The sequence below is a fragment of the Lemur catta genome, chromosome 1 (assembly GCF_020740605.2).
Source record: "Lemur catta isolate mLemCat1 chromosome 1, mLemCat1.pri, whole genome shotgun sequence".
Classification (NCBI taxonomy): Eukaryota; Metazoa; Chordata; class Mammalia; order Primates; family Lemuridae; genus Lemur; species Lemur catta.
Window position 1 is genome coordinate 156,724,902 of NC_059128.1, and position 22,492 is coordinate 156,747,393.

The 22,492-nt window shown below is 41.9% G+C and overlaps 1 protein-coding gene and 1 long non-coding RNA gene across 3 annotated transcripts in view; one reads left to right on the forward strand and one right to left on the reverse strand.

Moving 5' to 3' along the window:
- Positions 1–14,046, reverse strand: part of UBE2E1 (ubiquitin conjugating enzyme E2 E1) — a 68,683-nt gene extending 54,637 nt beyond the window's left edge. The window contains exons 1-3 of the mRNA XM_045537956.1: positions 13,855–14,046; positions 12,564–12,748; positions 8,609–8,659 (exon numbers count right to left, since the gene is read on the reverse strand). Coding sequence (XP_045393912.1) covers positions 8,609–8,659; positions 12,564–12,715 — 203 coding nt within the window. The 5' untranslated portion in view covers positions 12,716–12,748; positions 13,855–14,046. The remainder of the gene's footprint in view (positions 1–8,608; positions 8,660–12,563; positions 12,749–13,854) is intronic.
- The window catches only part of LOC123628343, a 28,702-nt gene extending 6,540 nt beyond the window's left edge, over positions 1–22,162 (forward strand). The window contains exons 1-3 of one of the 2 annotated variants that reach the window (XR_006731608.1): positions 12,951–12,971; positions 21,691–21,830; positions 22,013–22,162. This is a non-coding gene — a long non-coding RNA (uncharacterized LOC123628343). Of the gene's footprint in view, positions 1–12,950; positions 12,972–21,690; positions 21,831–22,012 lie in introns of those variants that run through there. The other variant, XR_006731610.1, reaches the window with a different exon arrangement.
- Positions 22,163–22,492: the final 330 nt, after the last annotated feature.

Here is a 22,492-nt window from a genome sequence, read left to right on the forward strand (position 1 = left end):
CAAATGAGGTTTTTGTGTTTTAATAAATATGTACTGTTTATCTACTTTTTCTGGACACTACATGGATACAAAGGCATAATCCCTGCTCTCACGGAACTTAATGTCTACTGAGAAAGGACAAACCAAATAACACTAGAGACAGATGCTGCTTCTTTTCAGTTCTATACAAGTAGCTGGAGTGCTGCTCAAGCACCAAAAATGCTTCTAATCCTGTAGAAAATGGTCACTATCCAAATTCCAGGCTACCAGCCTTTCTAAACATACACTCTCCATTTATGGCCTCAGTTCCATCTTCTCTACAATTGTGTTTTTTTTAAATAAAATAAAAAAATAACATAACATCTTCTTCTCTTGCATTTTCACTCTTTTCCTCTCAGCCTACAAAGCATACTCATAAATTAAGAGAAAACTCTTTTGACTTTGGAGTTCTCCTCCTACTTCTTTGCTGCTTCTTTCTCCAGGTCCTCTTCATTTTCCAGTCCTTCATTTGTACACATACCTCAGAGCACAATTTTCAATCCTCCTCTTCCAACTGTGGCAATCTCATGCACTTTACCACCACTCAAACTTTCTTTTCTTTTTCAGAGCTGCTTAGATCTGAGTAACTCTCAATTTTTTTTTTTTAAACAGGGTCTTACCCTGTCACCCCAGCTGGAGTGTAGTACCATTATTCTAGCTCACTGCAACCTCAAAACTTGTGGGCTCAAGTAATCCTCCTGACTCAGTCTCCTGAGTAGCTGGACTACAAGCACATGCCACCATGCCAGGCTAATTTCTTTATTTTTTGTAGAGACAGGGTCTCACTGTGTTGCCCAATCTGGTCTCAAACTCCCCTGGCCTCAAGCAATCCTCCCACCTCAGCCTCCCAAAGTGCCAGGATTGTCGGGCGTGAGCCACTGCGCCCAGCTACAAACTTTCAAATCTAATGTGGACTCCAAAGCCAGTTCCAATCTCAGCACCAACGCCAGGCCACCTCAAATTCAAGGTGTGCAAACCTAAACACACGGAAGCATCATGATACCTCTCAAATGGTTCCACAAAATATACAGAGATGAGAGAGCAACAAGGCAAACACAGTGAAATTTTGCTGATGAATCTGAGTGAAGGGTGGATGCTTGCTGTATTATTCTTTCAAACTCTTCTGTAGCTTTGAAATTCTCAAACTAAAAAAGTTAGGAAAAACATGTAGGGTCAGAGTCAAAGACAGAAATCATTATCCTTACCCTTTAGGGAGTTTATAATCTATTTCATTTGTCTAATCTAAAAGTAGGCCACAAAGATCTGAGAGTTCAATGACTGACTAATAATAAACTCAAATATATGATCAAATTGCAAATATTTACTGAAGACCTACTAAGTGGCAGCAACATGCTAAGCATTGTATATAATCAACAAAGCAAATAATTAAACCCTTTTAACCTTAGTGAGAAGATACACACCTCTCTGCCTCCTTTAAGCCAGTTCACCTTCCTACCCAATTTACCTCTGTTAATGGCACCACCAACTTCCCAAACACCCCAAGGAACTGATTCCTTTTTAAGTCTTCCATATCTAAATCAGTGGGCAAGCCTGGGTGCGATGGCTCATGTCTATAATCCCAGCACTTTGGGAGGCCAAGGCATGGGGATCACTCGAGTCCAAGAGTTCCAGACTGGCCTGGGTAACACAGGAAACCTCATCTCTACAAAAAATTAAAAATTTAGCCTGGCATGCTGGTATGTGCCTGTAGTCCCAGCTACTTGGGAGGCTAAGGCAGGAGGATCGCCTGAGCTCAGGACCTCAAGGTTGCAGTGAGCTATGATCAAGCCACTGCACTCCAGCCAAGGCAAGAGAACGAGAGAGACCCTGTCTCAAAAAATTAAATAAATAAATCAATCAGTGGCCAAGTTCTCTGGATTCTACTGCTTTTGGTCTCTCTTTCCTCTCTACTTTGATGGCCACCACCTATACTCAAAGCCCTTTTTTTTAGCCTCCTACCTAGACTACTGCAGCAATCTCCAAGTCACCCAGTTCCTACTGAGCTCTACTCAATCCTTGCTTTGTCTCTATTGAGATATTCAGCTCTATTTGACTTATAACACCGACTCAAAAGGGTTTCAACGATTCTCCAACACCTATAAAACGAAATTCAAAGCCTTAGCCTGATGCTGAGGAACACCACAAGTTTTATCTCCTACTCTTTATTCTCCCACTTATTTTTTTACTCTTCAGCCACAGGTTTACTCTACTGTCCAACAGTGCCCTCTGCCTTCCCTCTGCCATCTTTGCTTATACTGTTTCCCCCATTGGGGATATCCCCTACTCTTCCCCACCCCACTTCTCACCTCCTCCATGAAGCCTTCCCAGATCACTAAGTGCTCCAGCCACAACCCCTCACACCTAGGTCAAAGTAATCTCTCTTTCTTCTGAACCTTTAGAACATGTTATTTGTATTTATTATACTTTCCTAATAATACTCATATTTAAATTTATTTTTGAGACAAGGTCTTGCTGTGTTTCCCAAGCTGGCCTTGAACTCCTGGCCTCAAGTGATCCTCCCTGCCTTGGTCTCCCAAAGTGCTGGGATTATGGGCATAAACCACCATACCTGGCATAACATTCACATTTGCAAGTACTATACAAAATCTGTGTGTGTATTTCTTACGAATGAACTCCTTGAAGGTAGTGTCTTTTCATTTGTAATAGGCACCCAAGGTTTGTAACAAGAATTTAATATCAGCACTCTTAACAAGAATCCCTAAAAACTGTTGAGTGTTGCCTTCTAAGCTATAAGCATTTTTCTCAACATACTAATAATATTTTAACATAGGTATAGTTTTTTAAATTCTGCTAAAATGTATATAACATAAAATTTGCCATTTTAACCATTTTTTTTCCTGAGACAGAGTCTCACTCTGCTGTCCGGGCTAGAGTGCCATGGCATCAGCCTAGTTCACAGCAACCTCAAACTCCTGGGCTCAAGCAATCCTTCTGCTTCAGCCTCCCGGGTAGCTGGGAATACAGGCATGCACCATCGTGCCCAGCTAATTTTTTTCTATATATTTTTAGTTATCCAGCTAATTTCTTTCTATTTTTAGTAGAGATGGGATCTCGCTCTTTGCTCAGGCTGGTCTCGAACTCTTGAGCTCAAAGGATCCGCCCGCCTCGGCCTCCCAGAGAGCTAGGATTACAGGCATGAGCCACCACACTCGGCCCATTTTAACCATTTTGTAAGTGTAATTCAATGGCATTAATCACATTCACAGTGTTATGAAACAATTACCCCACTATTTCCAAAATTTTCACCACCCCAAACAGAAACTATGTACTCATTAAGAAATAACTCCCCATTCTCCCCTCCCATGAGTACCCAGAAATCTCGAATCTATTAATACTTTCTGTCCTTACGAGTTTGCCTATTCTAGGTATTTCATATAAGTGGAATCATACAATATTTGTCATTTTGTCTCTAGCTTATTTCACTTAGTATAACATTTTTAAGGTTCACCCATGTTGTAGCCATGCACCAGAACTTCATTACTTTTTATGGCTGGATATTCCATTTTTTGTGTATACATTTTGTTTATCCACTCATCTGTTAACGGACACTTGGGTTTTTCCCACTTTTTGGCTATTTGTTATGAATGCTGCTGCTATGAACATTGACATACAAAAGTATCTAAGTCTGCTTTCAATATCCTGGGTATGTACCTAGCAGAACTGCTGGATCATATGGTAATTCTGTTTAGCTTTTTGAGGAACAACAGTAGTATAGTTTTACAATCCAGATACTGCCTTTTAGTAAACACAACAGCCACAAAGTTCCTACTCATTTGGAAAGCAATTCACTTCTGGACAGGTTTCTTTCCTTCTAATCCACTCAGGTCCCAAGTGATGATCTAATTACTAGGAGCCTGACACTAGTTTGGGTGCTATTTTCATTGTGTTGACACTCCAGTCTCCTGGTTCTATTTTTCAACATTGCCTTTATACACGTAAAGGTACACACACTGCAACGGTGATGAAAGTAAACATCATGTATACGCTTACATGATGTTACATTTCTATCCTCAGTGCCATTTAGTAACATCAAATGAATAGAAGATATTAAAAGGAAGGATATTTTTCAGCACATAAGATAATATGGGCTTTTGTAAAGGATGACTTCTGTTGAACCCATTTCTTATACCCAAACAACCATTTAAAACACGCTGAACCTGGATGAGGTAAATTGTTACAAGAAAAGGCTCTTTTTCTTCTAAAACCAAGGTTAGCAGCCTGGGACTTCTGAACTGACATCTCACTACCATTACCACCAATTCTAGAGGGTAATGCAAAACCAGAAAAATACAACAATGTAAATTCACATAAACTATCTGGAAGTATACGCACAAAGTGCTAACTTAGAGCATCTCTGCAAAAGAGCAGGATCAGAAGAGATCACGAGAAAGATCTTTTGCATTTTACTCCACAAACTTCTGCATTCTAATTTTTCAGAAGCATGCATTTTTGTTATTGTCTAATGGCTTAAAACTATATTTAAAATACAAGCAATGTTAGTAAAAAAAAGAAGGTGAGCTATCAAAAAAGACTAAATGGGCAATTCTAATAATATCATTATATATCACATGCAGAAAACTCTCATTTCAATTAAACTTTAGAACATTATGAGGCAGGCAAGCCTGGTATTAGGCCCTTTTAATAAACAAGGAAAGGAAGACTGAGAAAATTTAACTTCATAGACAAATGCACTAATTTTTTTTAAATCATCTTCAAAAAAGTATAATTTAGCTATAAAACTTTAAAACCAACTATACCTGATTACATAATACAATTTTCCCAGAAAAATAAAAAGCATTGACTTAGTCAGGTTTACATTTTCAGGAAACAGAAAAATAATGGTCAAAATGTAATAAAGTAACATAAAAGAATTTTTATTATTCTCCCTCATGCTTGAAATGTTTAAGGACTTCTCAGACATTTTATCCTAAAATAGAACACCTCTCCATCTGGATTTTTAGGTTTCAAGTCTCTATGTGAGATATTTACTCATAACACAAATGTATCCATTAAATAAAATCCGAACTTTAAAGAACTTGGGCAAATATGCCATTTAGTATGTACCAACACACTGTCTACAGACATTTATGTCTACAGGCTAGTTATACAGTCATAACTAATCAATTTAGCAAAGCTTGAGCCCCGGGCTATAAATTACAGCTGCAAAACTGACTCTAGTGGCCCAGAGTTCACCAGCTATCTAAAAGGCATAATTTTACAATCCAAGATAGGGCATACTTTAGGGAATCATACTTAAGAGGATTGTTTTTTTCCCCCTAAAAGAATAAAACCAAATGGTAGGGGGGAAAAAAGCCTCACCAAAGGCATAGTGAATTGACAGACTATTTCATCTGTGTGTGTACGTGTATATATATAACCAAATAGTTCAGACACTAAAAGTAAAAATTTGATTTATGTGGCAATATAAAGCAATTTGAAAATATTCACTTAAAATACTTTTGACCTGGTCATTGAATATAATCTGTAATTTGTTCTTAAAAAATCTACTCAACATAATAAACATTAAGGATTTAACTTTATGTTTTCATACATTATATTTAGCAACTGCATTTCATGTAAGTTCAGTAACTTCAGATCCAAATATTTTTGTCAAGTGAAATGCTAAAATTAGTGAACACAAGCAGGACACCTTCCTTCAAGAGGAGCAATTCTACTTATTTGCAATAATCAACTGTTTATTGAGGTTACTATGTGCCAAGTACTATATTTTAATAAAGTAGTATTTTTTTTTGAGATAATCATCTGTTTATTGAGGTTACTATGTGCCAAGTACTATATTTTAATAAAGTAGTATTTTTTTTGAGACAATCAACTGTTTATTGAGGTTGCTATGTGCCAAGTACTATATTTTAATAAAGTAGTATTTTTTTTTTTTTTTTAAGACAAAATCTCTCTCTGTTGCCCAGGCTAGAGTGCTGTGGTGTCAGCTTAGCCCACAGCAACCTCAAACTCTTGGGCTCAAGCAATCCTTCTGCCTCAGCCTCCCGAGTAGCTGGGACTACAGGCACATGCCACCATGCCCAGTTAATTTTTTCCTATACATATATATTTTAGCTGTCCAGATAATTTCTTTCTATTTTTAGCAGAGACAGGGTCTCGCTCTTGCTCAGGCTGGTCTCGAACTCCTGACCTCGAGCGATCCTCCCGCCTCGGCCTCCCAGAGTGCTAGGATTACAGGCGTGAGCCACCGCGCCCGGCCAAAGTAGTATGTTTGATTAAATTTTAAACTACACATATAATGCTGATTCAAGAAAGTCCTACAAAAGGCAAAAACATAAAATACATTAATTGTAACCAATTATTGAACTCATTCAAAATATAATTTATAGTTGATTAAATTATAATTCCAATAGGGGCCAAGCTATTGAAAGCTCTCATGCTGAGGGTAACTTTAAACATGCAAACATTTAATAAGTTATCTTATTCACACACTTTCATTGGAAACTAACTTCAAAAAGTATCCCCAAACAATTCATCTCCAACAGTAAAGTACATCAACTATTAAATAATTAAATCCCATAAGGTACCAGCACAAAATATAAAACCAAACTCATTTAAGAGCACTGAATGTTGGTACTACATAACATTAAGACACCACCACAATAAGGCAACCAAAACTAAAAATTTTAATTCACATTAAACAGCCCCACTGGAAGATGTCTTCAAAAAATAAAATCATCTTCATTTTTTGAAGACAACACAATATACATTCTCTTGCAAAATAAAGATGCCTGATATTTTCCTTGAAATCAGATATTTTTCTCAAAATGTTTACATATATTAAGCTTTGTCTCCCCACCACCAACCATCCAACAGCAATCCAGTTTGGAGCTTTCCCTGACCACAGGTAATGTTTGAAGATTTCACCTTAAAGGAATAATAAGGGTTTTCCAAGGATGAAAAGTTCCACATGCCTCAGCTTCACAAATCTCTCACATATGAACTCAGCTAAAATGGTTTGAACTTAAGTGTACTTATCCTATTTTTTAAATGATTAATCCCATGAAAAGTGTTTACAATTTTAAATTTGATTGCACTTATTCACAAGAAAGCCATTATATGTAGTAATAAATGTTACTAGTTTTTAAACTATGCCTTAAAAGCTTTACAATTTAATCAGCTAGAGCTGTCTGAACTCACAAGATACAAACATGGGAGAGACACAATACCAAACAGAAGCAATAACTACACAGCAGCAATCTACCTTGGGGAACATCCACAGATTCCACACAAAACAACTGAGAAAATCTATAGGCTTCCATTTGAACAACTGTTTCACTAAAATAAAATTGTTAAACATCACAGGCCTAAACCTTACCATTTCTTCACTTTCTCAACCATCTGAAAAGATTCTTATAGCCATGAAGGAAATCCTCAAGAATGATTAAGTAGTCGTTATAAATCACAGTGTAAGAACATTTCAAATGCCAAAAGACTTTTCTTACAAAACAGTACAAAATTTCACCAATGAGCACCACACACCTGATCAACATTAAGAACAGATGTAACAAAAATGGCAGCACTGAAGTTTGCATTTAATCCACTAATCACAGTTTAGAAAGTTCAATGTTAATATGAAAAATATTTCATTTAGCTTTTCAACCTAATATTTCTACACAGTCATCTGAAGTTCTGTGTATGGCCACTAAATGTCTTCCTGTCATTAACTTCTACCCCTACCAATAATTTTAGAAGACTTCTGAAATCTCACATCCATTCCAATGCCAATTTTGAGAACTGAGAAGTAAGATTAATGTTATACTTAATTTTTAAACTATAGGAGTTATAGAACTGAACAATAAACCTCCCTTAAATAAATGCCTCTATTATAACTCCTCACCTCACTATTGACTTAGTAAAGAAAGTCATCACATCCTCCACTTTGACCCAACAGTAGCAAAATGGCTACTCCAAATAAAATTGTGATCAACAAACCCCAGGAAAGTTGGTTTCAAATTGTTTTGAAACTGAAACACAGTTATGTATACAGTCTGAATAAAGCAATGCTAAGGGAAAACACCCCCATGGAAGAGCTTAAATCTGTAATTTAAAACAAAACTTTTTTATCAAAGCCAAGTGGTTTTCTGAATTGTTCTGCCAGAAGTCCAATACAAAATTTACGTACTATGGAATAAGTCTGAAGATCCAGTATTTGATTTAATTCTGTGCTTTATTAGCTTAGCAAAGCTTGAATAAAAGATTATAGCAAAGCAGTGTTCTACACCCAAATGCACGTAGCATCTAAAAGGTTTTACATCATCTTTAATGCCATTTCAAAGATCCATGATTAGGCAAAGATACACCTTTAAATTTACTTTACAGTTTTGTTTCATATATGCAAAAGTCCACTCCAAATCTATTACTTCTCTTCAACACAGTACTGAGCTCATCAAAATATTACACTCAGGTTAATATATTTCAGCTGTTACTTATGTTAGCACTGTAACAAGCATTAACTGAAGAATAAAAGCAAAAAGATATACTAAGAAGAAAACTTCAACACAAAGGCTAGAATTTTAAAAAGAAAAAAATTTGAAAAGCATCTCACCTGCAGTTAGGTGGAGGGTCTAAAGTGATGTCTGCCAGTTCCTTCTGAATCCTGGAGTCAGGGAAATAGGGTAGACAAACACAAGAAATATTAAGGCGTTGGAAGCTCCCACCTGTAACATTTTGGTCTGGCATAATATAAACCTAACAGTGACAACTGGATTCTACCGAGGAAAGAGGAAACGACACATCAAAAGCTTCAGGTCCCTAGTTTAGGAAAACACTTCGTTCACAGGGGCAGCGTGGCGGGGGTCCGGAATCTCACGGCATCGTCTGCAACATCTGGGTTCCAATCCCGCTGGCGCACGAAGGCAGCTCCATCTCTCAGTGTCTTCCACTTGGGAAATGAGTTTAAAGTTTCCCACTTGGGGACTAGTTTCTTGAACCTTTCCCCCGCACCTCCTCTCCCCAGGACGGAGAGATCACAGCCGTCGGTAGGTGGGAAGAACGCGCCCCTTGCACCCCCAGATGCCCCCACGCCCACGCCCGGCAGGGCGCCCCCCAGGCGGGTCCCCGAGCCGCCCGACCCGGCCCCCGCGGCCGCCCCAGCCCTCGGAGAGGGAGCCAACATGGCCGCTCCCCCACGCGGCCCCTCCGGCCCGACTGACCCGCAGGCCGTGGCGGGGCGCCCGCGCCCCCCCGCAGCGCTGCTTAAGTGGCGGGGGGAGGGGCGTGGGGTGGACAGCCCCGGGGCTCGCCGGCTCGCCGGCCCCGGCGCCCGGGAGGGAACCTAGGCCCCGAGGCCCGCGGGCGCTGACGCCCCTCCCGCCGCCCTCCCTCCCGCGCGCCGCCCGGCGGCCCGCACAGGTGCACTAACCCGGGCCTCCGCCCGCCCAGCACGCTCGCCGGCTCGGACTCTCGGCCCACCTTTCCGGACCTGCTTTAACCCGGGCGTCCTCTAACTTCCCGCGGGCCTGCCCCCTTCCCTCTCCACGCTCCGCTCTCAGCTGGCTCTCGAGCCAGACACTGCCCGCGGTTTGCTCCCTCCGCACCGACCCTCGACTCCACAAAGAGCCCCTCCCCCACTCCTAGGCCGAAGCCACCAGGCAGTTCACACCAAGCCCTGGCCTTTGTCTTTTGCTTACCTAGGGGCTTACACCATCAATTAATACGACAAAGTTTGGGGTCTTTAAGCTTCTTCCACCTTCTAAACGGTGCCTATTTTTATAACCTTCCCTCTTCCTATCATATAAAGCCCAACGGGGCTATGTTACAACTTAAAAATCTCAGTGAGGCAGCACAGTAGTAAAAACAAAAACCAAACAGGGCAATTGGATTCACAACGGATGTCTTTCCTTTTCCAAACGTTTTCTGAGGGTAGGAAAAGAGGCTAGCTATATGCGAAAAGGAATAGGTTTTAGAAGGTGTTGTATTTTCCATGTTATAAGTAAAAAGAAATTAAAGGTGACAATTGAAGGTGGGGGAAGTTCTTCCCATTGGAGGACATTTCCTGTCTCCTACAAATCTGGTCAACTTTAGAAAGGGGTTTGTTCACAATCTCTATCTACATCTATTTATCAGTATTCTGCTACCAATAAGCATTTCAGTTCTGAGACATTCGCATCTCTGCTGTTTGATTCATTATTGTATGTTAGACTGAAAGTTTGGAACCCTGGTTTACTGATTCTTTACCTGCATCTTTTTGAATGACTATATTTTAAGACCTAGCTAGGTACACAGGCAAAAAATGTCCTCCCTCTGAGCACAACGAATATAAAAATACATATTGACTTCACTAACCCTTGCCAACTCAACTTCTACTACAAAGTACTCACTCAAAAGGTAGTTGCTTTTTTAATACCTAAAAAGTGTAATACCAGACAGCTTTATCCACTTCTTCTAAACAGCCAGCATGTGCACATTTCTAGAGAACTGGCAAAAGATCTGCAAGAGTAACTCATACATATGTCCACAGAGTAATTCTCGTTCGAACCACTGTCAATGGGGGCTTTCCTCCACCGGTGGTTTAGAAACCACTTTACAATATGCAGTTAGTAATCTGTTACTCTGCCAATTCAGGCTGCTTTTTCACTCCATCTCCTGGTAAACGTGCCCCTTCCAATTCTATGGGCAACATCTACATTCCAAATCAGTATATTCCACAGAACAGCTTCTATAGGGCCTCACTAACATCAATTTTTCTCTTACTCTTTCCTGGTTACGCTGTCCATCTCCATTTTTTACCTTTTGCTATTAACCTTAGTTCTGTTTTTACACTAACAGCCACTCTCTCAGCAAGATATCCAGGAAGCTAAATTCATACAAACAAAAACAAACAAAACACCCTGACGTTTTACTTGCAGGTAAAATTACTATCTGTAGCTTCCCACTTTTCATTTTCTATACCTATCACCTCTCCCAGCCATCTCCAAATAAGTTTTTAACTTTGTTAGTGTAAATGGTGGACAAATTGTGTCCAGTGAAAACTACACCCTCTGTAATTAATTCACTGACACAAAGCAGACTATTTTATTTATATATGCTGCTACTTATGCTTTTACCCCCAAATATGTTCATGTACACCAGGAATATCCAGCAAAATATAAATATACTAATGACTGAAAGCAACTATACTACCTTGAGCAGGTCAGGCCAAAAGCTGAGCAACAGGGTGGAGGTGGGGGTGTTAAGAAGGGCCCATCCAAAGTGGGCAGGGCAAATGCTAGGGTCTGGGAGAGCCACACAGGGCCAACCAATGAAGGCCAGTTAGGACTCCAGGGAAGTTGCACCATCAAATCAACTCTCTGAAAACACGACAACAATCTTGCAGAGGCATCTTGCCACTTAACTCAAAACCTCCATACTACTTAAAATAAGCTAAAGTCACTCCTTCATCAGGCCATGGTGAACACTTCATCAAATTTTCAAATTTCAAGTCAGGCAGAATGACATAACAAATTCTCAAACTCCCGAGTTCCAGGCTTACCACTCAGCAGAGATCTAAAGTCTCATGTTCCATTTTATTTTAAATTCTTTCAAGAAGGGTATCCCTATCTAACCCACCATTTGGATTCCTTACTATCTTCCTGGTTTGCCAATTTAAAGTTTAACAAATGTCTAACTTTGAGAGAAGGGCTTATGAAGGGGTGTCTGTGGGTTCCCAGGAATCTGCTATAGATTATTATGAGGGTCGGCGGGATCAGAGAATATTACTGAAGGATGACAGAGGAAAAGCAGTTACCTCTAGAGACATAATGAGGAAAAGAAAAAGGAAAAATAGTCACTGCTTGAATTCAATTGAGGAAAAAAGGTGAAGGAACATTTTTACAGTGTGAGAGCAAATAGCACGGAAAAAATATGAGTCTCCCTGAAATTTGCTAAATTGAAGTTCTTAAAAAAGAGAATCACAAAAATAACATAGAATAACCATTTTACAATCACTTATTGATTCATTCATTTGCCTCAACTCTCCAAGTTAGAAAAATCTCTTTAAATTCCAGAAAACGTTTCCACCTACCTAATTTTTTACCTACTAATATAAGTTACTTATTCCTAATGCAATTTGTAGCAAACACTCTATTCAAAAAAAGATCATCCATGCAACAGGTGAGGAGAAAGTAAGATGGTCATAGAAATTCATTTTGATACAGCTGTCTGGGCAGGTATTAGTAATTAAGAAGTGGGATGGCAGCCTTGGGGAGGGTCACAGATTAGCGATTAATAGGATAAGTAATCTGAAATCAGATTTGGGAGACTAATAAAAGTAATGAGGATTCTTACAAACTTCAGCAAGAAATGGGAGAGGCAAGCCACAACAGCTGCACGTGGACAATGATTTTTAAAAAAGCAGCAGCAGTAGAAAAATTAATTAAGGCTTCCAAGGTCCTCCTTTCATTTTTAAGAACGCATAAACCATGAGCAGAGGGGCATTTAAACTACCCACATTGGGAGGCATACCAACCGCACCAAGGGGAAGATAGGAAGCCTGCGGGGGTGGGAGGGGAAGAATGCTATACCTCTTGGCGCTGGTGGAGAGGAGTTTGGAGTTTTTGCTCATGCTGACTTTACTCTCCTTCTTCTTGGGGGTGTTTGTTTCTTTCTCGGTTTGCTGGTTGGAGGACGAAGATGAGGAGGAGCTGGTGCTGGCCCTCGAATCGTCATCCGACATAGCGAACCCCCCACCCCACCCCGCAAACAGCCCCTGCAGGGGGAGAGAGACAAACAGAAACACACAAACCATGCAGTGTAAATAAGGAACTTGGGTGCTGTCAAGAGGGCACTGGCCAGGGGTGCACACGGCCGCCCACCGCCCTCCACCCGCTTTTCAAAGTCTCCAGGCCCATTAAGGCTTTTGCAAATCGGACGCGGCTTGTTTATTTTTGGCCCAAGTCGGGGACGCTGTGGGGAAAACGGTCTGGAGCTCGGTGAGCGGCCCCTCCCTCGCCCCCCGGGGCTCCCCACCCGCCAGGGAGGGAGAAGCCAGCGAGGGCAGGGCGGGGGCGCGGGGTGCCTCGGCGGGGCGAGGAGGGAAGGTCCCGGCGGCCGGCGGCCTCAGGGCTGTTTTTGTCCGCTTTCCGGGGGTCGCCGGGAGCTGGGGGCCGGGGCAAGACTGTGGGGGCCACGAGCGGAGTTTGGCGAGGTCGGGAAGAGAGGAGGGGCGGGGAAGGAGTAAGAGAGGAAGCCGAAACCCGGGGACGGAGGCGGGGAGCCGGTGCCCGGTGGGGGAAGGGAGAGGCCGGTGGGGGGCAGGGGCGACGAGGCCCGAGGCCCCCCCGCGCCGCGCCCCGACGCCCCTCCCCGCTGGCCCGCCCCGGGGCCACCCAGCTCTGGGCTTCGCGGCCGGCGGGGGTCCCGAGCACACGCCGGATCGCCACCCGTGGAGGGGGGTGGGGTGCGGGGGGGCTCGGCCTCCGCGGCGAAGGAATAACAATGAGCCCTTCCGCCCGGGAGGGGTTAATTCCCGCGGGCCCCCGCCCCCGGGGAAAACGGGGCTCCCCCAACTCCCCCTCCCCCGCTCCCGGCCCCCTCGGTGGCCAGTGGGGGGCTCCCGGGGCAGCACTGACAGTTCAAGCCACAATGACCCCCCCACCCCCGACGAGGGAGGCCCCCGCACCCCACGCGGCCCGGGGTCCCTGCCCATCCCCCGCAGGCGGGCCCCGGACCCCTGGGGCTCCCCAGCCCATCTCCAGCCGACCCAGCCCTGTGTCCCGCGGCCCGGGCAGAGCGGGTCGCGGGAGGCGACGAGGGGTGTCCCCGAGGCCCGGCGGCGCGGCCGGGGGGCAGCGGGCGGCGGGGGGATCCCCGTACCTCTCTTTGTGTCTGGCTCCTCCGTGCCGCCGCCGCGGCTGCTGCTGCGGCTGCGGCTGGGCCTGGCCACTCGTGTCTCTCTCGCTGGGAGAGAAGCGGAAGTGCAGCAACAGCAACTATTAAACAGGCAATGGCTTCCCCCAGCCACACACGCTCGCACACACAGCACTCCTCCTCCTCCTCCTCCTCCTCCTCCTCCTCCTCGCCCTCACCCCTCCCCCACCCGGCCCGGTCCCACCCACCCGCGCTCCCCTCCCCCTGCAAAACCCCCGGGGGGGGTGGTGCGAGGAGAACACTGGGGACCCCCAAAAACCCTGCCCCTCCTCCCTGCCCACACCCCCACCCAGCGCCTCCTCCGGACTCCCAGGAAGGGGGCTAGGGGTGTGAATTTTCCCTTAAGTGGTTTGGGGACCTGGATTCTGGGCGGGAGAGGGAAGCTGGTGGAGGTGGGGGGGCGCTGGGAGCGATTGGTACTAGATGGAATAGGGGGTCACGAGAGAAAGTTCTTTCCAATGAAGGCTTTTGGAAAGAAGGGGGCAAGGAGGTGGCAAATTGGTGGAAAAGATGGTAATCATGGTGGCAAGGACTTTGGACCATAGAATGCAGCGGGAACTCTTCCTAAAAAGTGATCAGTTTAAAGAGGAAAAAGAAATCCCACAACGGTTTCCTTTAGGGTAACACTTGCTTCTCCCTCCGGCAATTTACCTGCTCGGACCAGAGGTCAGAGCACGACTGTGAGAAAAATCCCAAACCAGAAGTTTTCTGCTCAGGGCACGAGGCACGTGCGAATTTACAATATTAGATTCTTCCAGTCAGGTTTTATGGAAAATAATGTGGTTTTATAAAAGTGATGCAAAGGATTTCTTGACAGGTAAAACCAACGTGTAACGGGCTTGCAAATGTGAGGAATCACTGGGAATAAGCCGTAGACTACTGAATTAGACTGGATTTAGAATTTTTGGTGTCACTTTACATTAGATATAAAGTTTGATTTTTGGAAATTGGATGAAAGTTCTCGGGACCACAGTACCTTCTTTAGCTACATGTAAATGCTATTCAAATAATATTTTTAGAATAACGAGTAATTCTTCTGAATTGTTCCTTAGATTATTACCACAATTGATTTTTTTAAAATATTAAGCCATTAAATAACAATTTGGTCTCTTACCTATTTGTCATTTCAGTTGAAGGGAACTAAGGAGATGTGTGTCATCCAAATACAGCACCACACGTATAATGTCTTGTACATTAGGGAGACAGCCTAGTCAGATTTCCATGGGCCACTCTAAATTATCTAATTCAAATTGCCGTCATTTGCCGTGGCGACAGTGGCTTCAGTTACCACAGGACAACACAACGAGATATAAGCTGGTGGCATATCCAGTAACCAGGAAAACAAGCATTCTCACTACCCAGCTAAACCCCTTCTGGCCGTCAACCTGAAAACTCCGACTTACCAAGACTCATAAAGTAATTGTACATGCTTCTTGCTCCATCCCTACCAGGAAACCTGTATCTACCAGGAGTTGTCATAGACTCAAGAAGTTCAAAAGCTGGAAGAAACCTTATAGGTCATCATTTCAGCTTCCTGCCACCAGACAGAATTATTTTTTCACCACCCAAATGCGTATGGGTTTTGAAAGGATCCCCAGACATAACCTTTCTTAGTGTTTGGTTTCAGGAGTCCTGGTAGGAGCATATAAAAGTGAGGACATTCCCTGCTGTGTGGTATTTGAAAAAAAAAAAAGACAGAAAACTCCTTAAAAACAGAAGAACTTTTTGTTCTTCTGATGAAACAGATAAAAATTCAAGAGAAAACAATAAGCAAACAGATGAAGTAAATTCAGGATGAGGAAAATAATCGAAGAACAGTTATTAAAATTGAGATTTCCTCTTGTCAAAGTTTAGATTTCTGATATTTAAAAATACATGTCTACAACCAGTAAAAAACATCATTTATATATAAAGACAAAAGCTAGCAGGGACCACAGGAAAATAAAAGGGTTGATTTGCTGAAGTGACCAGGATGTTGAATGACATTTTATATTGGTTTGTCTAAATTGTATCCTTGGATACTAACTATAATAATAATTTTTTTAAGAACTTGAACATGGTATTTTGTGTTGCATTGTTAATGTTGGGTTGGACTGGTCCTTGGGGAAAGAAATCATGAAATCTGAGGGCTCCTTCTATATAGAGAAGTGTTTTCCCCACCACCTGCCCGAAAAGATCCTAGCTCTCTTTTGTGTACTATTCCCTTTAATCTCTAATACACACTAGTTAGGTTAGTTGATTTATGGTTTTGGAATGACCTGCTGAGAGGAGATAAAAACCTCAAGATGTTTAGAAAAGAATCCACCACTCTCAAAAGACTAATCTTTATGTCAGATCATTTTAACTACCTGTATACTGTTCTTAGAAAAATTAAATTCATTTACAAACTTCTAGCTCTCCTGCTTATTAACTGCAGGGCCTAAGGAGCTAAATTAACCTCCTTAAGCCTCAGTTTCTTCTTCTATAAAGGGCAAAAATACCTGGGCTGTACTGACTGGCAGAATCAAATGTGTATCTATAATTAAAGTGATTTATTAACTGTTATGCAAAATACATTATTAATAATTCCACCCTGGTCCTATTTCTCAGGAATTTTGTTAGGACATGGGGTCTTTATGACTTAGAATTGATGACAAGCATAAGAAACCTTCTTGGACAAAGATAGAGTCAGGGAATCATAGGGTTTTATCACTAGAAGGGGCCCAAAGTGTCTTCTAGTTCACACTCTTCATGTTACAGATGAAGAAATTAAGGCAAAGAAATAACTTATCCAAGGTCATACCATAAATCGGTGGCAAAATTGTGATTATGACCCATGGTGTCCACAGATGATCTTGTCATTTCTGGCAATATTGGGGTGGAGGAAGAGCCTCAATTGCGTTGGATAAAAACACATTAAATATAAAAGAATTCTGATAATATTTTCAAGAATATATTAACAATCAAGACATAGCTGGGAAAGTGGGAAGATGGACTCATGCTAAGGGAATCACTGAATTTGTAACATTTACTTGAACAAACTAATTATTGCTATTGAAGTTCACTCCTTCCCATCCTGAGAATAATCTTTATTATTTATTTATTTTAGATTTATGGATATATTTTAAATAGGTAATACATCTTTGTACTATATTATTCTAAAGAAATCAGAAGATATGCTAAGAAAATAGCTTTCTGCCTGCCTCTCCTTTCACCCCTAATTTGCCTTGGAGGAAATAGTTTTCTGTTGCAGTCTACAATGCGCAAGCAAATGAACACATATACATTGAATGCTCAATTTACATTTTAAAAAATTCACCCGGTCACAGAAGCCCAAGTGGTACAGCACTGTGACATCTCATGGGCTTTGAGAAAGTGGGCTGGTTTTCATTAGTACCTATTCTTGGTTCTTAGAATGATCCAACTCTCTTCTTCAAGTCATCTTTAGAGTATCGAGTACTTTTAAGCAGAATCACTTGAAGATCAAGGTGCTAGCTGATCCCCGGGAGGTGAAATGATACAGCTGATTCAAAAGAAAGAGACCCAGTCTAACTTTTGACTACTCCTATTTTTGACTTGTTGCTTACACTGAAATTCAGGTCTTTCATAAAGATGACCATTCTCTTTGGGCAATTTCATGTGCAAAGAATTGTCAAGCAAATTAACATTTGTTAATATGATTTTAAAACTTACCTTATGGCTGAACAGAAAGGATTTCCTTTGTCAAGAGAAAAAAATCTTGTGTTTGAAATTTGAAAAGAATTTATATAAAGCCTTTCTAGAAAAAATGGACTCACTTTGGATTTCAGTCCACTTGTTTCATTTTATAATGCTCCTTTGGCTAAAAAATCCATTCCTCATACAGAAAAATAAGGAAGGTTCAGAAAGAAGGGTTAATTCCATGTAGCTTAATGAGATCTGGGTCATTTGTCTTCAATTCAGGTCATTTTCCCGTAGGCCTTTCTTTTTAAAAACAAACAAACAAAAAACACTAATGGTTGAAGGACGCTAAGCATTGTCATACTTTATTGGTCTGAATGTTGCTATCACAGGAAGCTAGGACAGAACTAAATTATTTTTTCTACCACATGGAGGCATTGAACAACCATGTGATTTTCAAAATTTACCAAGACTTGATAAGATCCTAATACTCTCTCAGGCAAGGGCAAAAAGGTTTATTTGATGTCCACAAATAGTGATTATTATGAAAGTACTCTTCTCAATTTATAATTTAGCATCTCCATTGTAGGACCTATTTTTTAAACAAACTAGCCTCCTTCAACCTTCTATACATTGATCATATAAGAATGGACTATATTGGAATATTTTGGATTATAATTTGAACAGTTTAGTTCATTAGTCTCTGAAACCTTTCCCTAAATTTAACACTTTTTCAGTTTACTGAAATTTAGAGAAATGAAATAGTAGGGAAAAAAAATTTTTTTCCCTGGACTGTTGTCCTCTTTACAGATATGGTCCACTATTTGCTTATTGGTGATGGAGGGGACTAAATTCCCTGGTGGCCGAAGCTGCCTTTGGCGGTAGCATATCGTATGGGTCCAGTCCGGTCAGGGCAGCCATCGTGACCTCCCTGGCCAGCCCAGTTGCCTGCTGGTCAGCAGCAGGAACACCATCTCCAAATGCCATGGAGCGCACCTAGGCTGCCCCATCGGGACTGGGGGCCCCTTGTGGCAAGTCCCCCAGCTCCGCACCTCTGCAGGAAAAAATATTTTTATTTCATGCTCTTAATTATCGATTGTGAAACTTTTTCAAAAATGTCAACTTCCCCGTAGTTCCATGGTATGGCAAATCTGTAGTCAGAGATCTGGTTTTGAATAGAAAATTTACCCCAGAAGCAATTGGCAGCAAAGATACCAGTCTTGACTTGCTAAGCCTACAGGACAAGTTCTGTCTTTGCCACAGATAGTACTCATGTCTGTGCCCCAAATAAATTAATCAACAAATATTTATTAATTAGCCTGTGTGGGCTAAGCAAGGTCATGAGTGCCATGGCAGATGTAAAGAGTTCTAAGAAGTACCCTTCTGGCCTTCAGCTGGGGCAAAAGGGATTAGAACTGAGCCTAGAAGGACAAGGAAGACTTGGGAAGATGAAGAGGTATTCTCAGGTATTGAAATGACATTGAAAAAGATATGGAAGGCCGGGCACGGTGGCTCACGCCTGTAACCCTAGCCCTCTGGGAGGCCGAGGCGGGTGGATTGCTCAAGGTCAGGAGTTCAAGACCAGCCTGAGCAAGAGGGAGACCCCGTCTCTACTAAAAAGAGAAAGAAATTAGCCAAACAACTAAAAATAGAAAAAATTAGCCGGGCATGGTGGCGCATGCCTGTAGTCCCAGCTACTCAGGAGTCTGAGGCAGGAGGATCGCTTGAGCCCAGGAGTTTGAGGTTGCTGTGAGCTAGGCTGACGCCACGGCACTCTAGCCCAGGCAAGAGAGTGAGACTCTGTCTCAAAAAAAAAAAAAAAAAATGAGATTCCAGATTAAAGGAGACTGAAAAGACCCAAGAACTAACTGTAACGTGTGATCCTGGATCAGGTCCTGAACTAAATGGAAAAAAATTATAAAGGACAGAATTGGGTCAATTGAAAAAATTAGAGTATGGAAGTTAGATTAGATAAAAGTATTGTATCAATGTTAAATTTCCTGAAGTTGATAACTATATCAAGGATATTTTTGCTTTTAGGAAATACATACTGAAATATTAAGGGGTACAGGGGCATGATGTCTGCAAACTATTTCAGATAGTTAAGAAAAATAAATAACAATACGTGTGTGTGGAAAGAGAGAGAGAGAGAACAATAAAGACAAGTGGACCAAAGTGTTACAAATGGGTGAATCTGGGAAAAGGGTATATGGATGTTTTCTGTATTATTCTTGTGACTTTTCTCTAAATTTGAAATTTTTTTAAAATGCAGTTATGTCAGAGGAAATGAAATGGAGGAGAATGAAGGAGAGATTACTAACTCACATATTTCTATATCATTTCATAAAATAAATGTGCATTACTTTAGTACACTTTTAAAATCCAACAACTAAATCTTCAAAGAACAATGACAGAAATATGGAAGCAGAAAAACACAGAAAGTGACTGGGGAGACCTTGAATAGACTAATTTGGTTGAAGGACTCAGAAAAGTGAGTGAATGGATAGAAAGAAGGATGAAAAGTAAGAGAGCTTGTGCGGGGACTTTAGGGTGAGCTAAAAAGCCTGGATTTCATTACAGGATAAAAGGTGCAGGGGAAAGACGTTAGAGGCATTTTAGCCTCGGGGCATTTTGAGAAGATTAGTTTGATAGAAAAGCCAGAAAGGAGCCAAGGAAACCAGGGAGGAAGCCACTGAAGAAGTCTAGGCTTAGGGAAGCAGCTCCTAATTCCTAATTCTCCATGCTTACTTTAATTATTCACTGTTTAATGCTGAAGCTCTGGGAATCTAAATCACGGGATAGCAGAGAATTTGTCTCTTTAGAACTGTTTTCGAACAGTGCTTGGCACTTAGTAGGCATACAATAAAATGTTAACCAAGGTGGGGAATGAAGATCATCCTTGTCTTTAGTACCATTTCTTCCTTTTTCCATCTCCTCTTATGTTTCTTGACTCACGCATGCATGATTATACCGTCAAGTGATTGAAAAAGAATGTGTGGGTATGTGTGGTTCCCTGAGAGAGCCTCAGTGACCCCCAAGCCTCCCGCGGGGGAAAGGAATTTCAGCCTTGACATCAGAGTTACAGAATTCCACACTGGAAGAGCTCAAGAGATCATCAAGTGAGTTTTCTGAGGTCAGGCAACTAGGTAGCAGCAGAACCAAGACCCTTCTCTTGGGGGCATCATAGTGGACTGTGGGGACTCGTGGAATCCACTGCTCTACAACTCAACCACAGAGCAGCGGCCCAGGACTACAGAAGCAAGAGGGCACCTCCAAGGAGGCAAGCATGCTCTTGTCATGTCTACCCAGCACTGCTTTCCATGGAGCTGGGCCGTCTCACGGTCTCACATCCCCCCAGCTGTGGGCATTGAGCAGAGCACAGATTCACTCCTGAAACACACACACGTACTCGCCCTCTTACTTCCTGAATCGCACTCGCTGAACTGAAGGCTATCCTAAATCTCACAGTGAAGCAGAGACAATTTGCCCAATGTGACTGAGAGGATAGAAGCAGAGATTCCTGCATCCCCTTTTCATCCCTGACTTTAGTCATCTGGAGAAATCTTTTTAGAATTTGGTGAGGTAACAGAAAACAGGTAAATGCTGGGTACAATCACTTCAGCTTTGTGGCTGAAATTGCACACATCACCATTGGGTTCCCCACAGGTTGTCGGGGACTGAAAGTTGGGGAGTCTCCTTGCCCCTCTTCCCACTCTTCTTCCCTCTTCCCCAGGGAGGAGCACAGCTCAGGGCAGTTATGAGGATGAACAGATCCGGGTTTCCCTACCCACACTGCCTCTGACTAGCTGGGCATCCATCCTTAGGACAGTTTTTAAATTTGCCCGAACCTTTGTTGCTGCATGTGTAAAACTGAGATAATAAAACTCACTTTGTAAGGTTTCTTGAAGTTAAATGAGAAACATCTGTAAAATGCTTAGTCCAGTGCCTGCCATAGCCTAAGTGCCCAGTAAATAGTAGCTATACTCAGTTGAGTCTAATACCCATCCTGGACTAACATATTTTTTTGAAGGCTCAATTCAGCTACATTGGACTTTCTTTGGCTGTTCCAGAATTAATAAATTAGAAGAGTGTGTGCAGCCAAACCTCACTTATATACTATTTTGGGTTGTTTTCTGTCTGTAGAGAAATTGCAACAAAGGGAGGGGAGGACCCCTGCCCTATTCCAGCTCCAGCTGAAGCCAAATTCCTTCCAGGAGCTGAGTAACCACCTGTTGATTGATTGTTACAGCGGCAAGAGCCTCTGAAAAAGCAAGAACAAACAGGTAAGTCAGAAAACATCTGGGTTTTGCCCAGAAATGTTCCTCTCTAAATGTTCCATTCTGAATGAGTCAGAGTGGCCTAAGTATGTGATGCTTCTGCTTAAATTGTTTGGAAAACTGTCAGTAGATGGACTTTTTCAGAGGATTTGTGTCCATTACCTGGAATTAATTCTCTTTCTCTTTAGATGGAAATGTAGTCCAGCCTCTTAGAAGTGTTAAATCAAGAGATCAAAAAGAAAACTGGCTGTGGGCAAGTTGGGATTTTCAAAGAAGTTTCAAACACAAAGCCCGTCTCTGGGAAGTTTGTCAGTCACAATATGGGCAAGTGTGGAAAATGCTGGTGAAAATATTTAGGCTCCTTAACATGCTAATTCTCCTTATAAGACTTGCACATTAATTTCTGGAAGCAATAAACCTATCATAATCATCACTTTTTGTTTGAAAAGGGCATTTTCTGCAACATCTGTGAGTTATTCAGGTTCTTGTGTCTAATCTAGGAGAGAGAGTTAAAACTGAATCATTTGGGGGGGGGCGGTATTTGTTTTCTTCTTAGGGTTCTTAATTTTTACTATATTGAGGGGTTAAGAGCCATAACATTTTTCTTAAAAACAGATTTTTTTTCCTCTAATTATAAAAAGTATAGATATCTATTCAGAAACACTCAA